At 62.3% G+C, this 23,080-nt stretch overlaps 1 protein-coding gene across 6 annotated transcripts; it reads right to left on the reverse strand.

Moving 5' to 3' along the window:
* Window positions 1-315: 315 nt before the first annotated feature.
* MAP2K3 (mitogen-activated protein kinase kinase 3) lies at window positions 316-22,756 on the reverse strand. 6 transcript variants are annotated; one of them, XM_060135940.1, is made up of 12 exons: window positions 22,545-22,756; window positions 10,275-10,341; window positions 9,891-9,939; window positions 9,022-9,135; window positions 8,807-8,926; window positions 8,099-8,215; window positions 7,153-7,204; window positions 5,871-5,998; window positions 5,348-5,425; window positions 2,942-3,081; window positions 1,817-1,904; window positions 316-1,342 (listed from the first exon to the last, which is right to left on the reverse strand). In XM_060135940.1, exons 1-12 carry the CDS (start codon window positions 22,591-22,593, stop codon window positions 1,259-1,261), a joined length of 1,086 nt encoding a protein of 361 aa, XP_059991923.1. In that variant the 5' UTR covers window positions 22,594-22,756; the 3' UTR covers window positions 316-1,258. The 6 variants fall into 6 exon arrangements, with proteins under 6 accessions (XP_059991923.1, XP_059991922.1, XP_059991918.1 ...); XM_060135939.1 differs by having other exon boundaries at window positions 5,871-6,028; XM_060135935.1 differs by lacking the exon at window positions 22,545-22,756 and adding an exon at window positions 16,526-16,873 and having other exon boundaries at window positions 5,871-6,028.
* Window positions 22,757-23,080: the final 324 nt, after the last annotated feature.

Below are 23,080 nucleotides of genomic sequence, written 5' to 3' on the forward strand. Positions count from 1 at the left end.
TGACGGCCCAGGCCCAGGTGCAGCACCTGGCAATGCACTCGTCAATGCCAGGGGGACAGGTGGCCCCTCGGGACTGGGCTTGTGTTGCCGCTCTGTCCAGTGTTCAGCAAGGGCCTGGCAGCTCGTCACGGCCCTTGGGGGCAGCCTCGTGTCCTCACATGTGGAAGTGCAGGGCCCCGGCAGGTGAGAGGCCCCCACTCCCCTGATCACGCTGCCGTGTCCCTGTCCCGGGGCAAGGGGTCCCCCCTCCAGGGCCACCAGCCGTCACTAAGCAGGAGGAGGGCTCGCCGCTATGACACACAGTCTCACACGACCTTTTGTCCCACTTTTTTTTTTTAAATTAAAACAGCAATCAGGTAACTGCCCCAGCCAATCAGGGACAGGACCCTGGACGGGCAAGTCCTTTCTTCAAAAAAATATATTTTCTTCTTTTTTTTAAAACAATACCAAAAGCAAATCCACAGCCCCCGTCGAGCCGGTCCCCAAGGAGAGTGAGTTGGATGGCTCCCCTAGCGCCTCTCTGAGCAGAGACCTTGGGCCCATCCCCCGAGACCCCAGCCTGAGCAGAGAGGGCAGGTCTTAGCCTGATGGTCCCCTAGCAGGTGACAGAAAAGTGATCGGCTCCAAACCATGCAAGAAAAACCAGCCAAACCCACAAAGCGAAAGAAAAAAATCAAGAGGATAAATTAAAAAAATAAAAGTGAAACAACACCCCTAGAGGCGGCAGGCAGGGGCGAGGCGGCCCCGGGGCCCCTTAGAGCCCCGTCTGCCAGTGCTGGGGTGAAGGCCTCGGTGGCTCTGGCATCTGCCTCATGGGGGCTCCAGGGGATTCACGTGGCTCATCCCCCTACTGGGTCCCCCTACCGATGCCGGGACAGAGGTGTGGCCAGCCTGGGCCAAGTGTGCAAAGTCCATTCAGTCGAGAGATAAAAAAATATACAACTTGGGTGGCATCCAGGGCCGGGCCAAGGCAGCGGCCTGTACAAGGCACCACTGCCTTCTCTGCGAGGGGCGTCTGGCCCCTCCAAGTCCAGAGTCTCAAAGTCCTTGGAGCAGCAGGGGCAGAGGCACCGGAGGGCCCCGATGGTCTGGTTCTTTGGCACTTGGGACCGACAGCCTGTCAGGCGGGAGCAGCCCCCTGGATTCCTCCCGGGTGCCCAAGGCCAGGTTGGCAGTAGCTTATGGGTGTGGGCAAGCACTGCCGCAGCAGAGGGCTGCGCGGCGCCACGGGGCCAGAGTGGGTCCAAGGCCCCGCCGCCTACGAGTCCTCTCCCAGGATCTCCTTCACAAAGGCAGCGATGTCGGTCTTCTTGGTTTTGTGCGAGGTGAAGAAAGGGTGTTCCTGATGGGGAGAGAAGGCAGTCAGTCACCTTGGAGGGGGCGAGGTGGAGGTGCTCCCACATGCTCCTCCTGCCCAGCAAACTCCTAGTCATCCTTCCAGGACCTCTGCCCCCCAGAAGCCCTCCTGTTAGAGGCAACGTTCACGGCCTCCTCCTCAGCCCCCCCGCAGCCACCCTCAACTCACTCTTCCCCATGCACGCTAGGCCTCCGTCCCTCAGCGGGTAAATCCTTATTCACCCTTCTAGGCCCAGTCCCCCTGCAAAGCCTTCCCTGATGCCTCCAAAGAAAATGGTCCACCTGCCCCCCCTTGCCCTTTGCCTCCCTCCACAGGGCCTGGCATGGAGTGGGGAGGAGGGAGCCAGGGTACACATGAGTGACGGGAGTTCCTAGGAGTGAATGCCCAGGCAAGCCAGAGGAGCTGCCCACCGCTGTGCACAGATGCAGCCCTCTCCCAGAGAGTCCCGCCCACACTCACCATCAGCTCCAGGTAGCTCATGCGTTCCGCAGGGTTCTTTCTCAGGCTAGGACAGAACAGGGCAGGCTGAGGGCAGGCTGGGGCCAGACTGGCAGGGAAGAAGTGAGTCCAGCCCATCCAGGCCAGCCAAGCCAGTCTGGGTTCAGCCCTGCCCGGGCAGCAAGGGGACACACATGCTCCTTGGGCTCAGGGAAGAAGGGGCCAGACTGTTCTGGGGGGGCTTCCAAGGGCAGAGTGGGCTCCATGGTGCAAACTACAGAGATTTGGACCAAGTTTCTTTGCCTCTTGGGGTGTTAGCTTTCTTGTCTCTATAGTGATCTAGGGAATTTGCAATGATCCCAATACCAAAATGCTAACATTAACAATCACTTACTTGGTATCCTTAATCGTGATACCCCCTACCACGGGTCTTGGGAGAAAATGACTCTGTCTGCCAGGCTCACTTGTCTCCAGTCTTTCTTATTTTCCAATAAAAGAAATAAAAGCTACGAATTTTCCTCTGAGTATCTCTTTGGCCACAACACATAGATGTTGACATGTTATACTCTCATCGTCTTCACTTCTGACTAGTTTATAATTTTATTGTTTAAATCTCTCTCATAACCCAAGAGTGCATTAGAAGAATTTACTTTTAATTTGCATGTAACTTTTTTCTCTTCAGTTATGGATTTCCTGTTCCAGCTAATTACAGTCAGAGAACGTGGCCTATATGGCTTTGCCTTCTGCCTCTTCCTCTATTTCCTTTGTAATCTCAAACATAATTAATTTTTATAAGGATCCTGTGGGCATTCTTTAATTTGATACGAAGTTCTAAACAGCAATGAAAGCAAATTTGTTATGCATTTAAATCCTCCATATGCTTTTTGTTTTCTTTTTCTATCTTCATGATCTGTCCATTTCTAGAGGGACTATATTAAAATCTCCCCACTAGGACCATAGTTTGTCAAATTTTCCTTGCACTCAAACTATTTCTGCCTTACTTACTTTGATGCTATGTTGTTTGGGGGTTATTTGCTAAAGGAGAAGGAGACCAAGCCCAGGGAGGAGCTGGGATCTGGCCAGGACAGGGAGGGGTACTGACTGGGCTTGGGGAGGCCCAGAGGTCCAGGCAGGGCTGAGACTCACCACTGTGCAGTGAAGTCCACAAACTCGGGGGAGAAGCGGTCAGCTGGGAGCTGCGGGGATGGCTCCTCCACCACCTGCTTCAGCTGCTGGAACGGGGTCCCCCAGGACTCATAAGGAAACCGCAGGATGGCCATCTCGATCTGCAGTGGAAACAGCGGCACTGGGTCAGATGCACCCACATTCTGCACGCGGAAGCAGGGCCTTCACAGATCCTGCCTGTCCTGGTCCAGCACCCAGAGCTGGACTGTGAGGCAGGTCCAGGGGCTGATAGGTGACATCATACCAAAGATGCAAGCCAAGGGGACACCAGTAGTTAGTTCTTCTGACCCAGCCAGCAGCTATGGCTCATGGAGCAAATCCAACCCTGAGTTTTGACTGGCTTAGCTATCATCAGGTTTTCAAACAATCTGAATTCAGAAGATTGTACATGAAAACCCAGGTTTCAGCTAATCTGAAGAAATCAGAGGAGCTGCCAACCTGGGGACGCTTTCCCACAGGCTGCTGGCAGCAAAAGAACTCGGATAGGCAACCAGTTTCCCTTTCCTTTGCCACAGGCCACTCCCCACTCCCTAATGTCTCAACAATGACTTAAGCGTCTGCTGCCATTTATTTGGGCTGTTGTTATTACTGAAAGGACAAACAGGAAATGAAATGACTCTCATGTGTTTGCAGAAGGAATGTTAGACTGTGAGGTCTGCCTTTGACCATGAGTTTCATCTACTGGACTGTGCAACAATCCACCAGACTCCATTAGGAAATGAAGTTTACAGGCCCCTCCTCCTCCACAGAGTCCCCACTGCCCAGCCACCAATACCTGTAAGGCCCATCTCCAACGCCTCCCCCTCCAGGAAGCCTTCCAGCTCTGACCTCATCACTGTTTCTCCCTGACTCACTGGACACAAGGCTACCATGGCCTCATCTCTCCTACTAGACCCAGACCTCCCTGTGCCTTGGGTGCCTCACTTGCAGTTGGCAGCAGTCATCTGTGGGAAAGGCTGACAGCTCGGGACTTCCCTGGTGGTGCAGTGGTTAGGAATCCACCTGCCAATGCAGGGGACACGAATTCGAGCCCTGGTCCGGGAAGATCCCACGTGCCACAGAGCAACTAAGCCCATGCGCCACAACTACTGAGCTGATGCTGTAGAGCCCGCAAGTCACAACTACTGAGCCCATGCACCACAACTACTGAAACATGCGCACCTACAGCCCGTGCTCTGCAACGAGAGAAGCCACCACAATGAGAAGCTCGCACACCTAAACGAAAAGTAGAGTCCACGAGCCACAACTACTGAGCCTGTGAGCCACAACTACTGAAGCCCTCACACCTAGAGCCCATGCTCTGCAACAAGAGAAGCCACCACAATGAGAAGCCCGCACACTGAAACGAAAATAGCCCCCGCTCGCCGCAACTAGAGAAAGCCCGCACAGAGCAACGAAGACCCAAGGCAGCCGTTAATTAATTAATTAATTTTTTAAAAAAGACTGGCAGCTCACAGCAAACTCTGGGTTCCGATTTTGACCGCTGAGATGAAAACACAAAGCAGGTCCACCCAGGCCCCTTTCCCTGACAAGTGATCACCGTAGTGAACAGAAGAGACCTCAGCTCAAGCAAACGCTTCTTGTTGGTGGTGACTGGCACCCAAACAGATCGCTAGTCCCTGTGCTAAGAGAGCACCTTCCCGTTAGGCTAAAGGCCCCTTTCCAGCCAAGACACAAATGCACCCCTCAGATGGAGGCGGTACAGTGCGGTGCGTGTGGGTGTGACCCTGGGTTTTCACAGGACAAACTCAGCCTGCGTTTTTTCCTAGAGTTTCCAATGATTCCGACACACAGAAGTGAGGACCCTGCCTGGGCAGCAGAGAAGGACCACCAGAGTTTACAAGTAGGAAGACAGAGAAGTGTCCAAACCCTGGACCTCGTAATTCCTTTCCTGGTAATTTTTTCTAAGGAGCTCAAAAAAAAAAAACCACAAAAATATCAACAGCCTCTGGGCACAGAGATGCACAGCACGATGTTATCTGTGACAGTAAACGTGGAGAAGCAGTGTGACCGTCCAGCGCCAGGGCTGAGTCTCACTGTGATCGTGAGGGGGCCACATGTACAGGGAGCTCACTTAATTTGGGGTTGACTGTGATTTCTCAACAAGCGCCACGAGCGCCAGGTAAAGTCCAATGGACGAGTCATCAGAGACGTCGAGAACATGTAAAGCTGCCCCTCACCCCACGGCGGGCATAAGGCACCTGCAGATGCTCCCCTTAAGACACCGTAATTTTTGATGACACAGTCTCTCCTCAGTTTGTGAAGCCAACCAACATTTCTGTCCAAGGCTAAACTATTTCCCAGGCCCCGGAAGCTCAAGGACCTGGTACAGCCCCTCCCAAGTAGCAAGGGAGCCCCAGGTGGTACCATGGTAATGCCGAGGCTCCAGACGTCGGACTTGACATTGTAGCCTTTCTGGTTCAGCTCCGGGTTGATTCTCTCAGGCTGTAAGAGGGACCAGAGCAGGGTCGCCCAGGCATCCTCAGCTGGGTCTGGCCTCCCTACCCCAAACCGAGGGGCCAGCGCTCACCCATCCCACCTCGCCCGGGGCAAATGAGGAAGCTGAGGCCAGCGAGGGCCAGGGTCTCAAGGTGGAGGCCTGAGTCTTGCCACCCAGCTGCCCTGCCTGGGGGTCCCACCTTCGGGACACTGGGGGAGGGGTGGGACCCCGCAGGCCCCACCAGCCACCTCCCTGAGGTGAGACTTATTACCCAAATGGGCACCACGGGGCCAGTCAGAAAGGGGTGGAAAGGGCCGGGCAGCAGACCCCTCTGCCCCCAACGGCAGGAAATTCGGGGTCTGGGGAGGCCTCATCCCTGATGGACACAGGACATGGCAGGGGTGGCCAAGCCTGGCCGTTTCCTCCTGGGGTGGCCCAGGAACCACTCACGGCCATGTAGGGCTTGCAGCCGGCATCCATCGTCTTGGCCACGGAATCCACCAGGTAGCCACTGATCCCAAAGTCGCACATCTTCACGTGGCCCTCCTTGTTGATGAGCACGTTGGACGGCTTCACGTCTGCCAGGGGCAGGACACGCCCTTCAGCTCCTGGTTGTGGGGCCCCCACTGCCCAGGTCAGAGCTGGTGGCCACACAGCCAGGAGCCCCGGGCTCCAGCCACAGTTAGGGGAGGAGGTCAGGGCTCTGGGGCTTCGCCCGGGACCATGTCTTTGCAGCCAACCAGCTGGGACTCTGCCGCCACTTCCCAGCACAACCTCTAGCTCTGCGGTCCACCCAGGCTCCAGGGGGACCCGTCACTGACAGCGTGGGCACTGGAAACCACCCCATGCCCACCCAGAGGGGTCGGCAGATTTGTCCAGGAAGCGCAGGGCAGCAGCTAAAACACAGGAGAGGGGTCTGCGGGAGAACCCAGAGCCCCCGGACTCGAGGTGGACATGGAGTGTGCTGGAGGGCACAGCAGGGACCGCCCAGCGAGCACACACACAGGACACACACACGCATCTCTGCTGCCTTCTATGGGGACTTCTGTGTGGATACAGACGCCCAGAAAAAGGGCCGAAGGTTCCGTGACAACCTGCCACTGAGTGGTCAAGGGGGCTTAGCCTAATGAACTTGGTCTGGAAAAGCAGAGCACCCAGAACACAGATGAAGAGGCAGGACGTACATTGCCTGGGTGAGTCTCAGAATCAGCGGGCCAAGCGGGAGGCTGAGAACAAGCAAAACCAACCCACTGTGGGGAAATCAGAGGAGTGCGGCTCCAGGGCGTGGGGGGCTGGGGACATGACTGAGCAGGAAGGGCTGAGAACTGCCGGGAGGGCAGGGAAGGCTGGAAACACCTTCACCTTGATGTGCGGGGGTTACACAGCGTAAACAACGATCAGATTCACGCAGCGCTACACAAGCCCCCTGCGTGTCTTGCGACAGGTAAACAACACATCAAAACAAGACGGCTCAGCCTTCCCAGGACAACGGTCCACCCCATCCGTGCTCGGAGCACCAGCCAGTGGAACTGGGACTGGGCCTGGGGGCTGAGGAAAATGGCTGAGAGGAGTGGACAGTGGCCTGGACCGGGCAACAGGCTCAGCGCCTGACCCAACAGGCACGTCAGAGCCGGCTGCCTCTGAGCCTTGGCGGTGCGGGCCCAGCAGGACCGGGCAAGAGCGTGTGTGTGAGCAGCCAGGCCCCCTCCCGCCGGCCGGCCTGGGCACTGACCTCTGTGGATCACGGACAGCTTGCTGTGCAGGTGCTCCAGGGCCCTCACAATCTGGCATTTGGAACAGGAAGAGGGGGGAAGAGACCGGATGGCTGTGATTCCCGGTTGCATCAACCATGACAGAGCTGTAAGACACCCCACCCAGGGCCATCCGTCGCCCTCTCCCAGGTACACACCCAACCCTTCACTACCCTAGGCCCTGCCCACATCCCAGCCTTTGCCGTGGGGTCCCAGCAACCTTGGTGCAGACGCACTGGGTTCCTGCATCGCTCTGAGTGGGCAAGGGTCTCAAGTGACATGCCCACGACCCTGCAGAGTCCCAGACTTAGGAGCTCCCAGGGTGCTGTCCCTTTCCCCTACCAGGCTCCTGGTAGAACCCAGCCCTCTGCAGCCTCCCTGCTTCCTCTCCCTCCCTCAGCAGTCAGTGGGCTACATGCTCGGAGCCATTCCCCACAGGAATGACCCCAAAGACCCTGATTCAACGCCAGGGGGATGTTCGCACGTTCGCAGGTGCGGTCAGGAGGAAGGACCGCTGGTTCGCTGACTCCATTTCCCTTTCTGCTTTGGCTGCCGGGGCGCTCATGCCCGGGGCTGCCGCCCTGCCCTAGGAACATGCAAGCTCAGGAGGCAAGCACGGATGCGAACCCCTCCCCCGACACCATGCCTCTGTGAGCTGCCCCAGAGCGGCCTCGTCCCGGGCATGAGGAAGTTGTAAACACCAAGTCCTTTCTCGTGGCCCCAGAGGGCCTTGCTCTGCCAAAGCTGTGCAGCTCCAGGCGCCCCGGTCTCCTCAGCAGCCAGGCTCTGGTCCAGGGTGGCGGCAGCTGGGCTTCGAGGGGCAGCCGCCCAGGTTCAGGGCCACAGCTGGGGGCCACACTGGGGGCCCGACTCTGCCCAAGACAACAACATCAGGACCCCCACCCCAGCAGGGCCTGAGCCACTTACAGATACAGCGATTTCCCCGAGAATGTCCTCTGGGATCGTCATGTCCTTGTCCAGCACCTTCCGGTAGAACTTGTCCAGGGATGTGTCCATGAGCTCCATGCAGATCCACACGTCTCCCTGCACGTGGACATCGGGAGCTCAGCCATGCCCGCCCAGGACTGCCTGGGCCGGCGTCCTCCCGTGCCCACCTCCCCGGAGCCGGCCAGCGCCCCCGACACACCTACACCCCTCAGCCTTTGCGGATGCCCCAACCTCCCAGCTCCTCCCCCTTCCCCCGAGGCTTGCCCACTCTGCTGGCTCCACACGGCAGCCCCCCACCCCCGCTGTCACCTCTGCGCCCCCCCATCTGACCCCTAATTCCACGGCAGGCTCCAGAGAGAAGGACTGTGCCCCTCCAGTGGGGGCTTCCGGGGCCTCCTGTACCAGCTCAGCCCCACGCCCCGGGCCTGCAGACCCCTCCTCCTCAGCCCCACACCCGCCCCCGCCCACAGCCGGGCACAGGCGGGCCCTTCCTCCGCCAGCCCCCCACCAGCCGCCCTACCCGAGACAGCCTTCTGAGAAGGCTGGGTGCAGCGCCCCCTGGGGCACCCCCAAGCCCCTGGGCCCCCTGCCAGCTCTGACCCAGCCTGTGGTGAGGCTCGTGTCTCCCCCACCACGGCCTGGGCCTGGCTGAGCCCCAGCCCCCGGGCCCGCCCCCCGAGGGCCCACCTCTCTGAAGAGGGCACCGTAGAACGTGACGGTGTAGAAGCAGTCGACCGTGCGCATGTTCACGTCCAAATCCATGAGCAGGCGCTTCTGCTCCTGCGAGTTCACGGTGGCACGGATGCGCTGCGGGGCGAGGGCTGCGGTCAGGGGCTGGGAGGCAGGCGCGCGGCCCCCGGTGCCCCCGGCCCTGACAGCCCCGGGCTGGGGGCCCTGCTCACCTTCACGGCCATGATGGTGCCGCTCTGGGCGTGCCGCACCTTCTCCACTACCCCGTAGGCGCCTCGGCCCAGCTCCGAGATGGTCACCAGGTCATCCGCCTCCACCTCAAAGTTCTTGGGGGACACAAAAGAGAGAGGGTTCACGGGGGCCAAGTCAGGCGCCAGTGGAGATGCTGGGGCAGCAGAAAGAGAGGACTGCCAGCCAGTCAGACCTGTGCTCAAATCTTGCCCCAACCACTTCCGCTGTGTGCCCTGGGGCAACTCACTTAACCTCTCTGAGCCTCCCCTCACCTTCTACAGGACAGGCACAGCACCTCCTTCCAAGGGCTGCTGCGAGGTGTCAGCAGGCCGGCCTGGGAAGTGCTCCCAGCGGCGTAGGGCCCTTGAGAGATGCTCCTTCCCTCTCGCCCCGCCCCGCTCAGGTGGACAGAGTGAACCACTCGTTCGGCACCTACTACACGCAAGTCCCTGCTTCAGGCACCGGGGACGCGGACAGGACAACAGAAGGGCCTCACCTCACAGGGAGCAGCCATAAAAGGGAGTGAGCAGGGGACGAACGGGACAGCCTCGGCGTGTCCTGTGGTCCACACACGGTCCCCAAGCCGGGCCTCCCAAGCCATCAGGAAGTGCGAGTGAAACGCAGGTGCCCGGGCACCGGCCCCGAGGGCAGGGCCGGGGAACTGCGTGCTCAGCACCACTCCTCTGAGGTCGGGGCGCTCCACGCCGGCTCCGGCTCACCAGGGCCCCGGGAGGCAGCCACCACCTCTGCCCCAGACGGGCCACTGGTCAGCAGCGGGGAGCCGGCGCTCCGCCCCAGCCCAGCTCTGTCCACCACCCGCAGCCACCTCCCAGGGCCCGACGACACCTACCCTGTCCCCGATGGTGATGAAGGCCCGGGAGTCCAGGTTCCGGGGGGGCCTGCAGGGAGGAGCGGGGCCGTGAGCCCGGGGAGCCACGCCCTCCTGAGCGGGCAGCCCAGCCTGGTGCACATCCTGCCCGGGAGCCCCCACCCCCAGCCACGGAGCGTGTGCGGGGCAGCACGCGGTACAGCACGCAGACGCGGCCAGGGCCTCGCCTTCTGTCCTCAACGGGAGAGCAGGGCCCTGAGCGGACGTGCGAGGCCCGTGGCCCCCGCAGCTGCCCAGAGGAGGTGCTGCCCAGAGGAGGTGCTGCCCAGGCAGGGGCCCGGCTCTCACGGTGGCCCCTTCAGGACGCCGTTGCGCGGCGCCAGGGGAAACCCGAGGCCAACTCACGTGGGGCTGGGCGCCGGCGGCTTGGACACGCAGGAGATTCGTAAATCCTTCTTCCTCCTGGACTTTCCTAAATGGGAGGGAGAGAAGGGAGCGTCCGCTCAGCCACCGCTCAGTCAGCGTCTCCCGGGACAGGCAGGAGCCCCAGGGCCCCGGCACAGACATAGACGCCGAGGGTCAGCGAAGTCGGCGCCGTGACAGGGCCCCGGGGCCTCCGGGAGCCCAGAGGACGCGCCCAGCCTGGGTTGGAGGGCCTGAGCCCTGCCAGTCCTCCTGGAACAGTCACCCCACAGCCACCTGAGAAGAGACGGCACCTCCGAGGAAGACGTACCGTCACAGACTGGCCCCCACGGCCCCCATCAGGCCCCCGTGCTCCCACCCACGCAGAGCCCTATGTCCCAAGTTTTCCGAAGGCCTGAATCGTGTCCTAACCCCTGAAAGCTGAAGTCCTAACCCCAAGTACCTCCGAGCATGACCCTATTTGGAGAGCTACAGAAGATGATCAGGTTAAAACGAGGTCTTTAAGGTGAGGCCCTAATCCAACATAACAGGTGCCCTTTTAAAAAGGGGAAATTTGGACACAGAGACAGACACGCGTCAGAGAAGATGGCCGTCTGCAGTCCCGGGGGCGAGACTGGGGAGGCTCCTCCCGTCACGGCCGCAGCAGGACCAGCCCTGCGACACCTGGATGGGCTCCGGCCTCCAGACGGGGGACAGGAGGTTGCGGTGTTGATGCCGCGCAGTGTGTGGGGCTTTGTCCAGCAGCCTGGGAAGGTAGCAGGGCCTCTACCCGCCCCACCCCCATGCAGTGCTAACCTCGGTGAGGGGGCACCCACCAAGCCGGAGCCCCGGCTCTGCCGCCCACCCCGCCTCTGAGCCTCGATGTCCCCACCCGTCGTGCTGGAGCGCAGATGCAGGCTGGGGGCCCTGCCGGCAGGCAACACATGCAACCCGGCCTGGGGTGTCCACAGCCAGGCCCGTGGGCCGGGACCCTGTGTGCAGGCGCCCCGCCCCTCTCAGCCTCAGCTTCCCCAGAAGGGGCCCCAGCTGGACACAGTATGAGGACAAACACCACCTTCCAGGGCACCGGCTCAGCTTGGAAAACGGGGCCAGGGCCAAGGGCAGGAAGGTGAGTCAGGAAAGGACCGCATGTGCACCCGGGTCTGCTGGTTCCACAGCCGGGGCTGGCCAGGGCAGGGCAGGACGTCCCCTGTGGAGCGAGGGCGCTGGACCGGCCGAGCTCCCACTGCCGCCAAGCCTGCCTGTGCTTGGGGCCAGCTCCCCAGCCCTCCACACAGCCCTCCCCGTGGACAGGCGGCGAGGCTGAGGTGCCTGTACCCACAGCTACCCCTGATGCTGTCGGCATCCCCGCCCAGGCTCACGCCGGGCTGGGAGCGGGGGAGGTTCCTCGGGGCCCACCTTCCTGGGGAAGCGGGAAGTAAGCCCATCAGGCCTGCAGGGGCCAAAGCAGGGCATATCCAGGCCTGGAGGACGGACCCATGGCCTCATCTCACCCCTGCCCACTGCCCTGGGCACACTGCAGTGCCCCTGGGCCTCAGTAACCCCATCTGTGAGGAGCCCCACCCCCAGCTCTAGCCAACAGGGTGGGAGGTGAGAGGGGCCTGGCGGGGTCCACGTCCCAGGGGAGGAAGACCACCCAAGGCGCGGGCAGGGCCAGCTCTGGCTGGACCCACTCACCCTGGAGGCCGGAGCCTGTGCACATTCTCACCACACGGCCCCAGGAAGCCCACTCCCACCCCCCAGGGTGCGGGGTGGGCCTGAGTCCCGAGGCGACGCCTCCCTCACCCCTCACCGCCAGGGACTGACAAGAAGTGTCGCCTCTCCAGGACTCTCTGGCCAGCTAAGAGTGCGACCCGGTGCCCGGCACACGGTCGGTGCTAAAGAAGAATCGGCATCGAGAGCCCTGGGCCGACCTGGGACTCGACCAGGACTTCCCGAAACCACCCGGAGCAGAAACGGTGCCCATGTGCCTCTCCCGCAGGCACGTCCTTCCGCCTCCCGCCCAAGGCCCCGTGCCTCGTGCCGCAGGTGCGCACAGGGCGCCAGGAGACCCTGTGCACACCCTCCTGAAGTTACCTCTGAACCGGGTTTGGATCAAGCCTCCAGCACACCCTGCTGCGCAGCCTCAGCGCCTCATCTGTGAATCCAGACAGGCCCACGCGCTCCGGCCCAGCAGCGGGGGCGGGGCCGCCACCACTGTCCATGATAGGAGGGGTTATCAGTGCCCCTGCGAAGACGAGGCCCGCGCCCAGCTGCCCTGAGAGCTGGGTGAACCACCTGGAAAAGTCCGGTGGGGCTGGGGTCCCAGCATCTACCCCACGGTGGGTGACGTAGGCAGACACTTGCAGCCTCTCCGTAGAAACACCCCCAGGGGCCCCCAGATGCCCGGCTTGAGGTGCATCCGTCTGTGCCCTGGCGGCCGGCAGGAGAGCCTCAGTCCTGGCCAAAGGCCCTGACCCAGGCGGCCCCGGGCCTGCGGCCGAGTCAGTGCTCCGATGGTACAGCCCACAGCCCCAGAGCTGGGGCCCCTGCCCACTCCACACCAGGCTCGGCTCTCGCGCAACCCTGCTGCCAAAAGCATGGGCTCTCTCTGCCACAAGTTCAAATCCCACCTTTGCCCCTTACAGGCCGGGCCTCAGTATCTTCATGCATACAATGGGGACAAAAACAGCACCTCCTGGGACTTCCCTGCTGGCGCAGTGGTTAAGACTCCAGGCTCCCAATGCAGGGGGCCCGGGTTCAATCCCTGGTCAGGGAACTAGATCCCACATTCATGCCACAACTAAGAGTTCGCATGCCACAACTAAGCAGCCCGTGTGCCACAACTAAGGAGCCCGCCTGCCGCAAGTAAGACCCAGCACGACCAAATTTTAAAAAACACACACGAAAAAACCAGCACCTCCCTGCAGAGTTATCAGATAAAGCACTTAGGACAGCGCTCGGCCTGCATCGAGCTGCTTCACCACCTCTGAACCCCCAGGGCCCGTCCAGGACCTGCCTGCCCCCAGCACGGGGGAGTGCCAGCTACCCAATCGTGACCTTGTGTGTGGAGAGATTGCGTCCCATTTTACAGACGAGGCAAGGTGGCGGGTTGTCAGGGGCCGGGGTGGGGGGTCTCCCTCCAAAGTCCTTTCGCCCATGAAGCAGCAACCTGCCACTCACACACGGGCCCTTCCCATCTCCTCCAGACGCCCCGACGACCCTGGAGGAGGAGCTCTTAGCCTCATTTTACTTGGGGAAACCGAGGCTCGGAGGTGGAGTCACTGCACGTTAGTCAAGGGTCTGGCCAGGAGTCACACCTGGAGACCCCAACAGGCCAGGCCAGCGGCTCACAGCGCCCCTCCTGCAGGGAGGAAGGGACAGGCCTGTCACGCCCCCCCAAGGGAAGCCAGCACATTCCACACGCCAAGAGGAAAACAGAAAAGCCGGGGCTTCAGTTCCTGAGGCCACTCCTGTGCTGCCCCGGGTCAGACTCAGTCACCACCAGGCCCCAAGGTGGCGCAGGGGTCCATGGCGTGCGGACGCCACAGGCCAGGCCAGAGGAAGCCCAGCTCTGCAGCCCGGCTGGAGCCCGGCACAGCGCCCTCCTGCCCGCACCTCTACTTCTCACCCGCTCGGAGGTGCACCTGCCACCCGAAAAGGCAAGGCCGAGGGTCAGGCACAAAGTAGGCGGCCCTCTACTGGCCCACAGGTGGACACCACAGTTATCATCAGCGCCTCTGCAGAGGTGAAAAAATCCGTGCTAAGTAGTGAGAAATATGGGTGGCTTTTATTCTTGACTTGATGCTATTTTGTAACCAGAAAATAAAACATTTTAAGTTAAAAGGTAACAATCCACGTGGGGGTGTCCGGGGCTCACAGCCGCAGGCCCTCCTGCGCCTTCTCTGCTCTCAGCCCCCTTTCCACCTTTCTTGGGCTCAGCCTGCACACCCACGGCCCGCCCTGGGCTTTGGGAACGTCCCCCTGACAAGCTTCAGTCTCCCTGCCTGTGGCTGCAGTGTTGGTGGGGGGGAGGGGAAGAGGGCGAGGACCCCCTGCCTGTCAGGGTCCCCAGGCCTACGTCTAGAGTGACACAACTGGGTCTGCGGGGCGGCCAGAAACAGGACACCGGCCCCTCCCACCGTCTGCTCCGGGCCAGGGCTGCCCAGGTGCAGGCCACTGTGGCGACTGTCACCACGACAAACAGACTTTGTGGGCTGCCACCAGCAAAGCACGACGAGCCCGCCAGCTCCCGGTGCAGGAGCGCACAGTACCGGGTGCCTGTGTCCTCGTCCGCTCCGGCCTTCCAGGGGAGCCACAGGAGGCCACGAGGACTCCAGCCATGACCTGAATGAGCCACCGTCGTTCCCAGCTCAGGGCCTTTCCTGGTTCTGTTCCCTCTGCCCAGAATGCGCTTCCCTGCAACTCTGTCCCAGCTGACGTGCGAGCCTCAGCTTCTGCCTGTTCAGTGCAGCGAAGCGCCCTTGTTAACTGGCTCTCCCGCGTCCAGCCGGCTCCACACAAGTCACAGCCCTGCAGGTACATCTCAGCGGCAGCACTGACTCTGGAGCCAGACGGCCCGGGCTCGAACCGCAAAGCTGCCACTTCCTACCTGGGCGCCCTCAGGCAAACGACTTCACCTCTCTGGGCCTCAACTGTGACGTGGGGACAACGGACCGACCTCGCACGGGTATCAGCGCATCCCGCGCGGTCCAGTCCCCTGCCTTAGTGGTTCTGGCGCGAGGAAGATTAGACTGAGCCACCTGGAAACGCGTGGGACCCAAGCTAACACGAGGCCCGCAGCCCAGACGGCCGCTCTGTCAACACCCTCAGCAGCCCCGGAAGCGTCTTCACGGGTCTGCTGCACCAAGAGGGTCGGAGAGGAGGCACCAGGCGAGGTCACAGCAAGCGTCTGGTGGGGAGCAGACCCTGAGCGGGGCCTGGGGAGATTCCAACAACCCGGCCGTGCCCGGCTCTCAGGCTGTGGCCGCGGCGGGGGGCAGGGCAGACAGCCCCGCACCACGGGCCCTGCCGGGCCTCGCGCGCACGGGAGCCCCACACCCCGCCACGTTCTGTCTCATCCGTGGCCTCCCCGACAAAAGCAGCACCGGCTCCCACTTTGTTATTCCCGCCTCCTACTTTTGGATATTTGGGGTGCCTCTCGTGCTTTCCAATCCTGCTGGAGACGTCCTGGGTCCCCCAGGTCCGTGCCCATCAGGTAAGTAAGCGCATGCCACCACGTAGGTGTCAGAGGCCAGATGTCCAAGGACGCCCCCGCCCCCGCCTGGCCCTGCCCCCAGCTGGCCACCTCTATCCTGTGGGGGTCCCACAGAGAGAGACCAACCAGGCCAACCCGCTCCCACTGCTCAAGTGGGCAAGCTGAGGCCCCGAGACGCGGAGGCTTTCGGGGGGCAGTACATTGACCTGCACCAAGCTAAGCCAAGGCCCACCCCCACCCCCGATATCGTGACCCCCCCCGTTACCGCTCTGCGGGGGGAGAGGCAGGCACAGGAGGGACGTCCCCTCACACCGGCTCCCCAGCTCTGCAGTGGCCTTTCCCCAAGGTCCCGCAGAGGGGAGGGCTCTCCGTTTCCTGGGAGCCTCCACGGGCCAGGCCCGCACCCGCCACGGTGCCCTTAGCACCACCGAGCCCACAGGGGAGTGCCAGGCTGGGCGGGGGGCCGCTCAACCCAGCAGCCCTGCCCTGTGCCCCCACAGCGGCACGGTGGCCCCCGGGCCAGGCCCTGGCCTCAGAGGCCTTCGGCATCCCTCGTCCCCCCCACCTCCAGGGCCCTTCTCATCTGCGGAGCCCGTGGGGAGGGTCCCAAGCCCACCCAGCTCACAGCATCCGTCCCTTCAGCAGTGAGCAGACAGGGCCCCGCCCTCCCAGGATCACGCTCTAACCACAGCCACGTGGCAAAGCCTGAAGACATTCTGCTGTCACAACTTGGGATGCTACTGGTATCTGGTGGGTAGAGGCCAGAGGTGCTGCCCCACAAGCCAGAACGATCCGGCCCTAGACGCCCGGGGCTGGGGAGAGACAGGGCCACAGACAAAGCCAACTAACAAAGTCCGGGTACACACCATTTACGTCGATTTCCACAGTGCTAAGTGCTCTGAAGAAAAGGGAAGCAGGGGACCCTGCGGAGGTGAGATCTGAGCTGAGGCTGACGGGGAAGAGGAGGCAACCTGGAGAGCTCTGCAGCGGGGGAAGCCAGGCAGGGGGCTCGGGCTGGAAGTGCCCGCAGGCTCACCCAGCAACGGTCCAACCACACTATCCGGGTCTGCGCAGGGCAACTCGGGCCGGGACGAGCTGGGCTGCAGTGAGAGGGGGTGGCGTGGGCCGGAGGCCCAGACCCAGGTGCACAGAAGAACAAAGGGCAGGAGACTTTCTCCAGGGCCCGCGCCGAGCGGCCTCGGGCAGCCTCCCATCCAGGCCTCAGCAGCCGCTGACCGCCAACACCGGGGAAGCAGCGACCTAGGGAGGCACAGCGATGTCCCGGGGCCCCCTTTTTACTTCCTGGTGGCACCCAAACACCTCCGCGGACATCCGAGGCCCTTCACTTGTCCCTTCGTGCCCACTGGCTCGTGCAAACCTTAAGACAAACCCTCGAAGCTGCACAGTGACGCAGACGAGGCAACTCAGGGCTGTGGTACAGCTGCGCAGTCCGAGCACTGCGCCGCTTGGGCTGAACGTTCACTTGAAGCAACAGTAATAACAGCTGCAGGCACTCAGACACGCTAACCCTGAGGCCCCATACTTAGTGCTGCCACGTGTTAACACGCTGAATCCTCCACGCAGGTCCCGGTATCACCCCCGCAGTGCAGCGCCTGATCGCCAGCCAGCTCTAGCCGCTCCCCCAACACCGCTACACACCAATGCTGGTCCCACGGACCATGGCGTGGACACCGGCCTGGGGCTCCTGCAGGCCAGTGAGCTTAACGACACCACACGTACATTAGGGCTTGATTTAAAACAATAATACAGGGCTTCCCTGGTGGCGCAGTGGTTGAGAGTCCGCCTGCCGATGCAGGGGATGTGGGTTCGTGCCCCGGTCCGGGAGGATCCCACATGCCGCGGAGCGGCTGGGCCCATGACCCATGGCCGCTGAGCCTGCGCGTCCAGAGCCTGTGCTCCGCAGCGGGAGAGGCCACAACAGTGAGAGGCCCGCGTACCGCAAAAAAAAAAAAGAAAACAATAATACAGAAATGATGAGCACACGCATCAGGACGGTTGTCAGGGAGAGGCGACGCTGAAGGGCTGCAGGCGCACAGTAAGCTGAGATTTCTTTAGCTGGGTGTTGGGTATACAGAATTCACTTTTCTTTATTCTTTAAAACGTACAGGTACATTCCATATATCCCTCCGGTGTCTGCCCTGACAGGGCAGAAGGGCCAGTGCAGAGCGGCCCAGGGCAAGCACCAGGGGAGAGGGGCGACTGGACACGCCTCCCAGAGAAGCCAGGGCAGCCCCTGGATGCCAGCTCAGCCTGCAAGGACACCCCAGAGAGGACCTCAGGACAGGGGGAGGGTGACAGGGACCTGTGCCCAGGACTGGGGGGAGGGGCAGGGGGAAGCCCTGTCAGGGTGAGCCTGGTGACCCCCTCTGGGGTGGAACATGGGCCCAAGCGTGGTGTCTGAGCTGCAGAGGGGCTGCCTCCCAGCCCTGCCTGCTCTTCACGCCCTTTACAAGAGTCTTCGGGGGGTTTCCACGGCCACTGCTGGGGAAGCAGGCCTGACCACAGGGGCCACACCGAGAGGCCCGGCCAGTCCCGGGAGGGCGATGAGCCCCAGCATGGGAAGCTGAGCTCAGGGAGGCCCGCCCCGTCGCCGCACCCAGCTGGGACAGGGCCCTGCGTGGCGTTCTTCTTCTGGGACCCAACAGTGTCCCCTCCCAAGACGCTGACGATGCTCCCCACAGCGGCCTAGGCCCCGCCCAGCTGCTCCCCACTCAGCTCAGCCCTGCCGCCCACCGACACGGAGGCCTTGGAGCTGGACCCTCAGAACCACTTCCCCCGCGGCCTCCTTCCGCTCCGCGCTTAGGGCGCTCTCCACCTACCCCTGCGCTCCTGCAGCAGGTGCCCCGCCTGGCCCTGACGGAGCTCCACCCACTGAGGGGCTGGCCTAGGAGGCTCCCACCCTCCCAACTCTCGGTCCCACACGCCCTCATGCTGCAGGGGACGCCGATGTGCAGGCCGAGGCAGGCCCGCCGTCCTCTCCGTTCCCTGCGAGCCCTCCCCAGGAAGGCCCAAGAGGCAATGAAGCTCCCAGCTCCAGCTTGGGGAGCAGTGGGGAAAGAACCTGGTATATTCTAGCTGCCATTACAGGGCCCTGCAGCCAGAGTCGTGTCACAGAGCTTCAAGTCCATCACCAGAGGTCCCCATGCTGGCATTCATCCAGCAACGAACAACTGAACCACCGTAACGATGAGAAAATAACAACAGGTGACATTTGTTTGACAAACACCATCTCCCACCTTTACCACCACCCTGTGCGGGGCTGTTTTCTCCCACTTTACAGAAGAGGAGACTGAGGGTCAGAGAGGGCACGTGAGGAAGTTGGGAAGCAGTGGAGCAAGTGAGAATTCGAACCCCCGAGCCCAGGCTCTGCCGTACTTCCTGTCTCGCTGAGGTTCTTTGTGGGCAGAGGGCAGTCTCGCTGTTCCCAGGACCCGACACTTAGTAAGAGTGGAATGAGGCTGTCTACACCTGTCCTCGCGGCTGCCGGCAAGACGGCACGCAGGGTTCCCACTCCCATTTTGCAGGTGAAGAAACCGAGGCCTCACATCCGAGAGCCGGGCGGTGCCAGGGGACTGAAAGCATTTACAGCAGGCAGCGGACGTCCAATGTCACAGCGAAGGGGCTGAGCTGGCATCTGACGGCAGAGTCTTCACCTCTGCACAGCCCTGTCTCCCAAGAGCCCAGGGGACCCTGCACCACCTCTGCTCCTCGGCCGCCCGCGGCCCCTGGGAGCACATCGGAGCCGGAGGAGGCCCTGGGCCAAGGGCGGGAAACGGCCGCTGCTCCCTGGACAGAGGAAGCAGGGCCCTTGCCTAACAGAGGAAGTTCCGGGCGGGTGGGCGCAGGGCCAGGAGGGGGCTCCCGGCTCTATCCCAGGTCCAGGAGGGGGGCCACCTCCGTGCCCAGCTCCGGGCCACAGGCTGCCCGAGAGGTGGGGACTTCCAGCCCCCTCCCACCCACCAGCGGCCAGGCACTGGCCCTTTAAGCTGCAGCCAGCCGGCTGGCGTGCCCCACGGGTGAGTCAGCGCCCAGTGCCCGCTGACTCACGCCGGAAGCCTTCCGCTGCCCCGGCCCTCTCCCCACACAAGCGACTGAGAACTTTGCTCCCTTCAGGCCCTGAGCCGCAGGTTGGCGGATAGTTTCCTGTGCGTCACGCCAGGGGTGGGGGAAGTCCCCAAGTGCCACCTTCCAATCTCTCCGAGAGCCAGGACAGGACAGGACAGGGCAGGGCAGGGCAGGTCAGGGGAGGGCAGCTGCACAGCAGGAAGGGCCGGGACGCGGTGCTCCTGCAGCCTCAGTGTCACCGTCAGGCATCCGGGAGCCAGCGTGGCCAGAGGCAGCAGACCCAGACTGTGCCGACCGAACGTGCCCCTGCCCTCTGGCCGCGGCTGCCCTCGGCCTCTGATCCCAGGCAGAGATGGCATGCGGGCGAGGAAGCGGGGAAAACGGCAGGGCTGTAGGGCCTGGGGCCTCGCGCACTCCCGGAAAACTCCCAAGGGCTGTGGCACGGAGGACGGGGCAGGGCACCCCTGCAGGGCAGGAAGCTTAGAGGCAAAGCTCCCTAAGGTCGAGCACCAACCACATCCTGCTTGGTCCAAATTCCTCGAGAAGGTGGCGAGAAGGACAGACTGTGGCCTGTGCCCAGGACACGGAGGGCTGGGTCAAGCCACTCCTCCCAGCTGACCTCAGTTTTGTCACCTGACAAATGGGCCGGACCGCAGAGAGTATGAAATGTGCCAGCTATAAAGTGCTCTGCACACAGGAGACATCACCTCTGCTCAGTCCGTCCTCCAGGTCAGGCGTGGGCTACAGGAGATGCCTCAGAACAGAGGTGTGACGGGGGAGGGGGAGGATCCCACCAGCTCAGCCCAAGCACCCATCACAGAAATGGGACACAGAAGAGCGCTGAGCCCTAGAACAGCAGCTCCATCTGTCACAGCTGTGTGACCTCAAGCAAGGCAATGAACACCTCTGAGCCTCAGCTTCCTCGTCTGCGAATGGGGCTGTGAGCAATAAACGGGCTAGCGCACGGCACACGGAAAAACCTTGGTAAGTGGGAGCTCTTGGGATTTTTGGCAAGAGGTCATTATGGCTTCCCCACCACATGCTGCCACAGACCCCAAAGAGGATGACAGCGTCCCCACCCAATATCATCTGTTACCTGGACCCACAGACTGGAAATGCATCCCGGCCCTCTCTCTGCACAGAGGCTCAGAGAAGGCAATGCCGGGACTCAGGTCACACAGCATTTGAGTGTTTCCCCAAAGTGCTTTATTCCTTCACACCCATGACCCTTCTCCCTTCCCAACCCTGCAACTTTAATTTTTATTTTGATGAGGCATTCCCTGCCTGGAAGAGCTGAAGGGCCTTCAAAAACAAACACTGCTTCCAACCTCTTCTTTCCACCCATGAAAACACTGTGGCCCAGAGAGGCTGATGGACCTGCCCGAGGTCTCACAGCGCTGGCCAGGCCAGTCCTACACCTGGATCTGGGGAAAAGAAGTGTCTGATTTCCCGGTTCCCAAGCTCCACGAGGTCTGCGCAGTCCAAGTCCCTCCCCAGCCGTCTTCCCCCTCGAGTGCCTCCTGGGTTACTCACAGTGGTTGGGCAACGGTCAGGGATCCGGCCTCCCACTTATGTAAGACGTAATTACCCTGCCCACCCGGCTGGCTGGGCTCTGGCCCCAGCCACAGCAGCCGCCAGGAGCAGGGGCAGCGAAGGACCCACACCCTCCCCAGGACCCCACAAGCCCTCCAGCTGCCTGGGCTCCCCCAACCGCAGAGAAAAAGAGGCAGAGACAACCCCTGATTAGGGGCCCCCTAAGTGCCAGCCGCTACCTTTCTCCCCCTCACTCTGCAGCTACAGCCCAACAGAGGCAAGGCCTGGATCCCACATGGCTGAGGCCTTTCCAGCGAGAACAATGGTAACAGTAATAAAACGCAGCAAGTACCCCTTCCCCAGCACCTCTGAGCTCTTCATCTCATCACCCACACTTGCCTAGAGCTCTTTAGTATTCACTGTCTCACATCCTACGCCAGGAGTCCACGGAAGGTAGGTGTGATAAAGGAACCGAGGCCCAGAGACAGCAAGTTAGCGAGCCGCGGGCAGCCCATTCATTACGGCTGCGTCCGGTTTGGAACTCTCTCACACAGCCCAGCCCGCTGAGACTCCGACATGCCAAAAACATCCTTTCCTCTTCCTGCCAAAAAAAATCCCCCTTTCGCCCTCCAAGTCTCATCCTCCCCCTCTGCATGACAAAGCCTGCTGCCGCAGCCGCCACCTCACAGACATTTCCAGGAAGGCCGGCTGCCTGCAGAAAACAAGAGCAAGCCCATCGCAGGGCCAGCACCCACCGGGCAGCCAGCCCAGGACCCACAGGCAGCGTCAGAGGTGAGCACCGCCCCCCCGCCCGCGCCCGTGCACAGAGAAGCTTGCAAGTCCAGATGAGGGAGCCGATGGAGAGGCCATGCAGTAGGGTGGGGTGGGAGGCCAAGAGAGGCTCCCCGGAAGACAGGGCTGCAGACAGAGCTGCAGGACGGGGTGCAGGCCGCCAGGGATGGGGCAATGTGTGACCTAGGAGGGTGGAGAGCCTTGGGGGAGAGGACGGGGAGCTCTGAGCTGGACCGTGGCCAGGGCAGCCACACGGGAGGGGGCGTTTACAGAGAGATCCGCAGCAGGGGAGCACCACTGGGGGCCCAGACTGGATACAGCCCTGGGACCCGGGAGTGGAAGGGGGCTGGATGCAAGATCAGCGTGAATCCCACCTGGGTCCAGCTGAGAGACCCAGACTGGGAGAGTTCCTGTCCAAGGTGCAGTTAAGGCCCAAAGTGGGAGGTCCAAGCAAGGTTCCTGACCTGGATCGGGGTGATCAGAACGAGATCCTCTCCCGACTTCGGGCCTGGGTGCAGCCCCAAGGCCTAAACTGGGGTCCGGCTGGGCCCGGGACCTAAGGGAGGCGTTCCGGGCAGGGGAGCTGCCCGGGTGCAGGCCGGGGGACCGCGCAGAGGTCGGGTCCGCAGCCCGGGCGTTCCTACCTTTGGATGCGGGCACACCGGCGGGCTGGCTCGCGGCAGGAGATTCCATGGTGCAGGCGGGTCGGGGCGGCGGCGGGACTAGTCCAGGGGGCGGCGAGCTCGGCCCGGGCGGAGCACGCTCATGGCTGCGGGCGGGTGGCCCGGGCGGCTAGCAGGGCGTCGGCCGGTACGCGTCCGCGGCGGGCGGCGGCGGGGCCAGACTGGGCAGCGCGGCGGGGGCCCCGGCCGGACGGCGCCGACGCAGGCCCCGCCCCGCGCACCCATTGGCCCGCCGGTCTCCGTGCCCGGCCCCTGCCTATCAATCGCCGGCCGGGGCCTGCCCGTCAAGCTCAAGCCTCGCCCTCCATTGGCCCGGGGTACGGCTCCTCCCACCGCCTGTCAAGCCCGCCCACCACCGGGAAACCCGTCAGGCCCCGCCCCCCAGGCCCCGGCGGGTCCCTCCCGCTGCCTGTCCGGTCGCAAGCCCCGCCCACTCCCGGGCCCCGCCTCACGCGCGCTGGCTCCTGTGCGCGGAAACCCTGGGTACCCGCGGCCCG

The sequence above is a fragment of the Lagenorhynchus albirostris genome, chromosome 20 (assembly GCF_949774975.1).
Source record: "Lagenorhynchus albirostris chromosome 20, mLagAlb1.1, whole genome shotgun sequence".
Lineage (NCBI taxonomy): Eukaryota > Metazoa > Chordata > Mammalia > Artiodactyla > Delphinidae > Lagenorhynchus > Lagenorhynchus albirostris.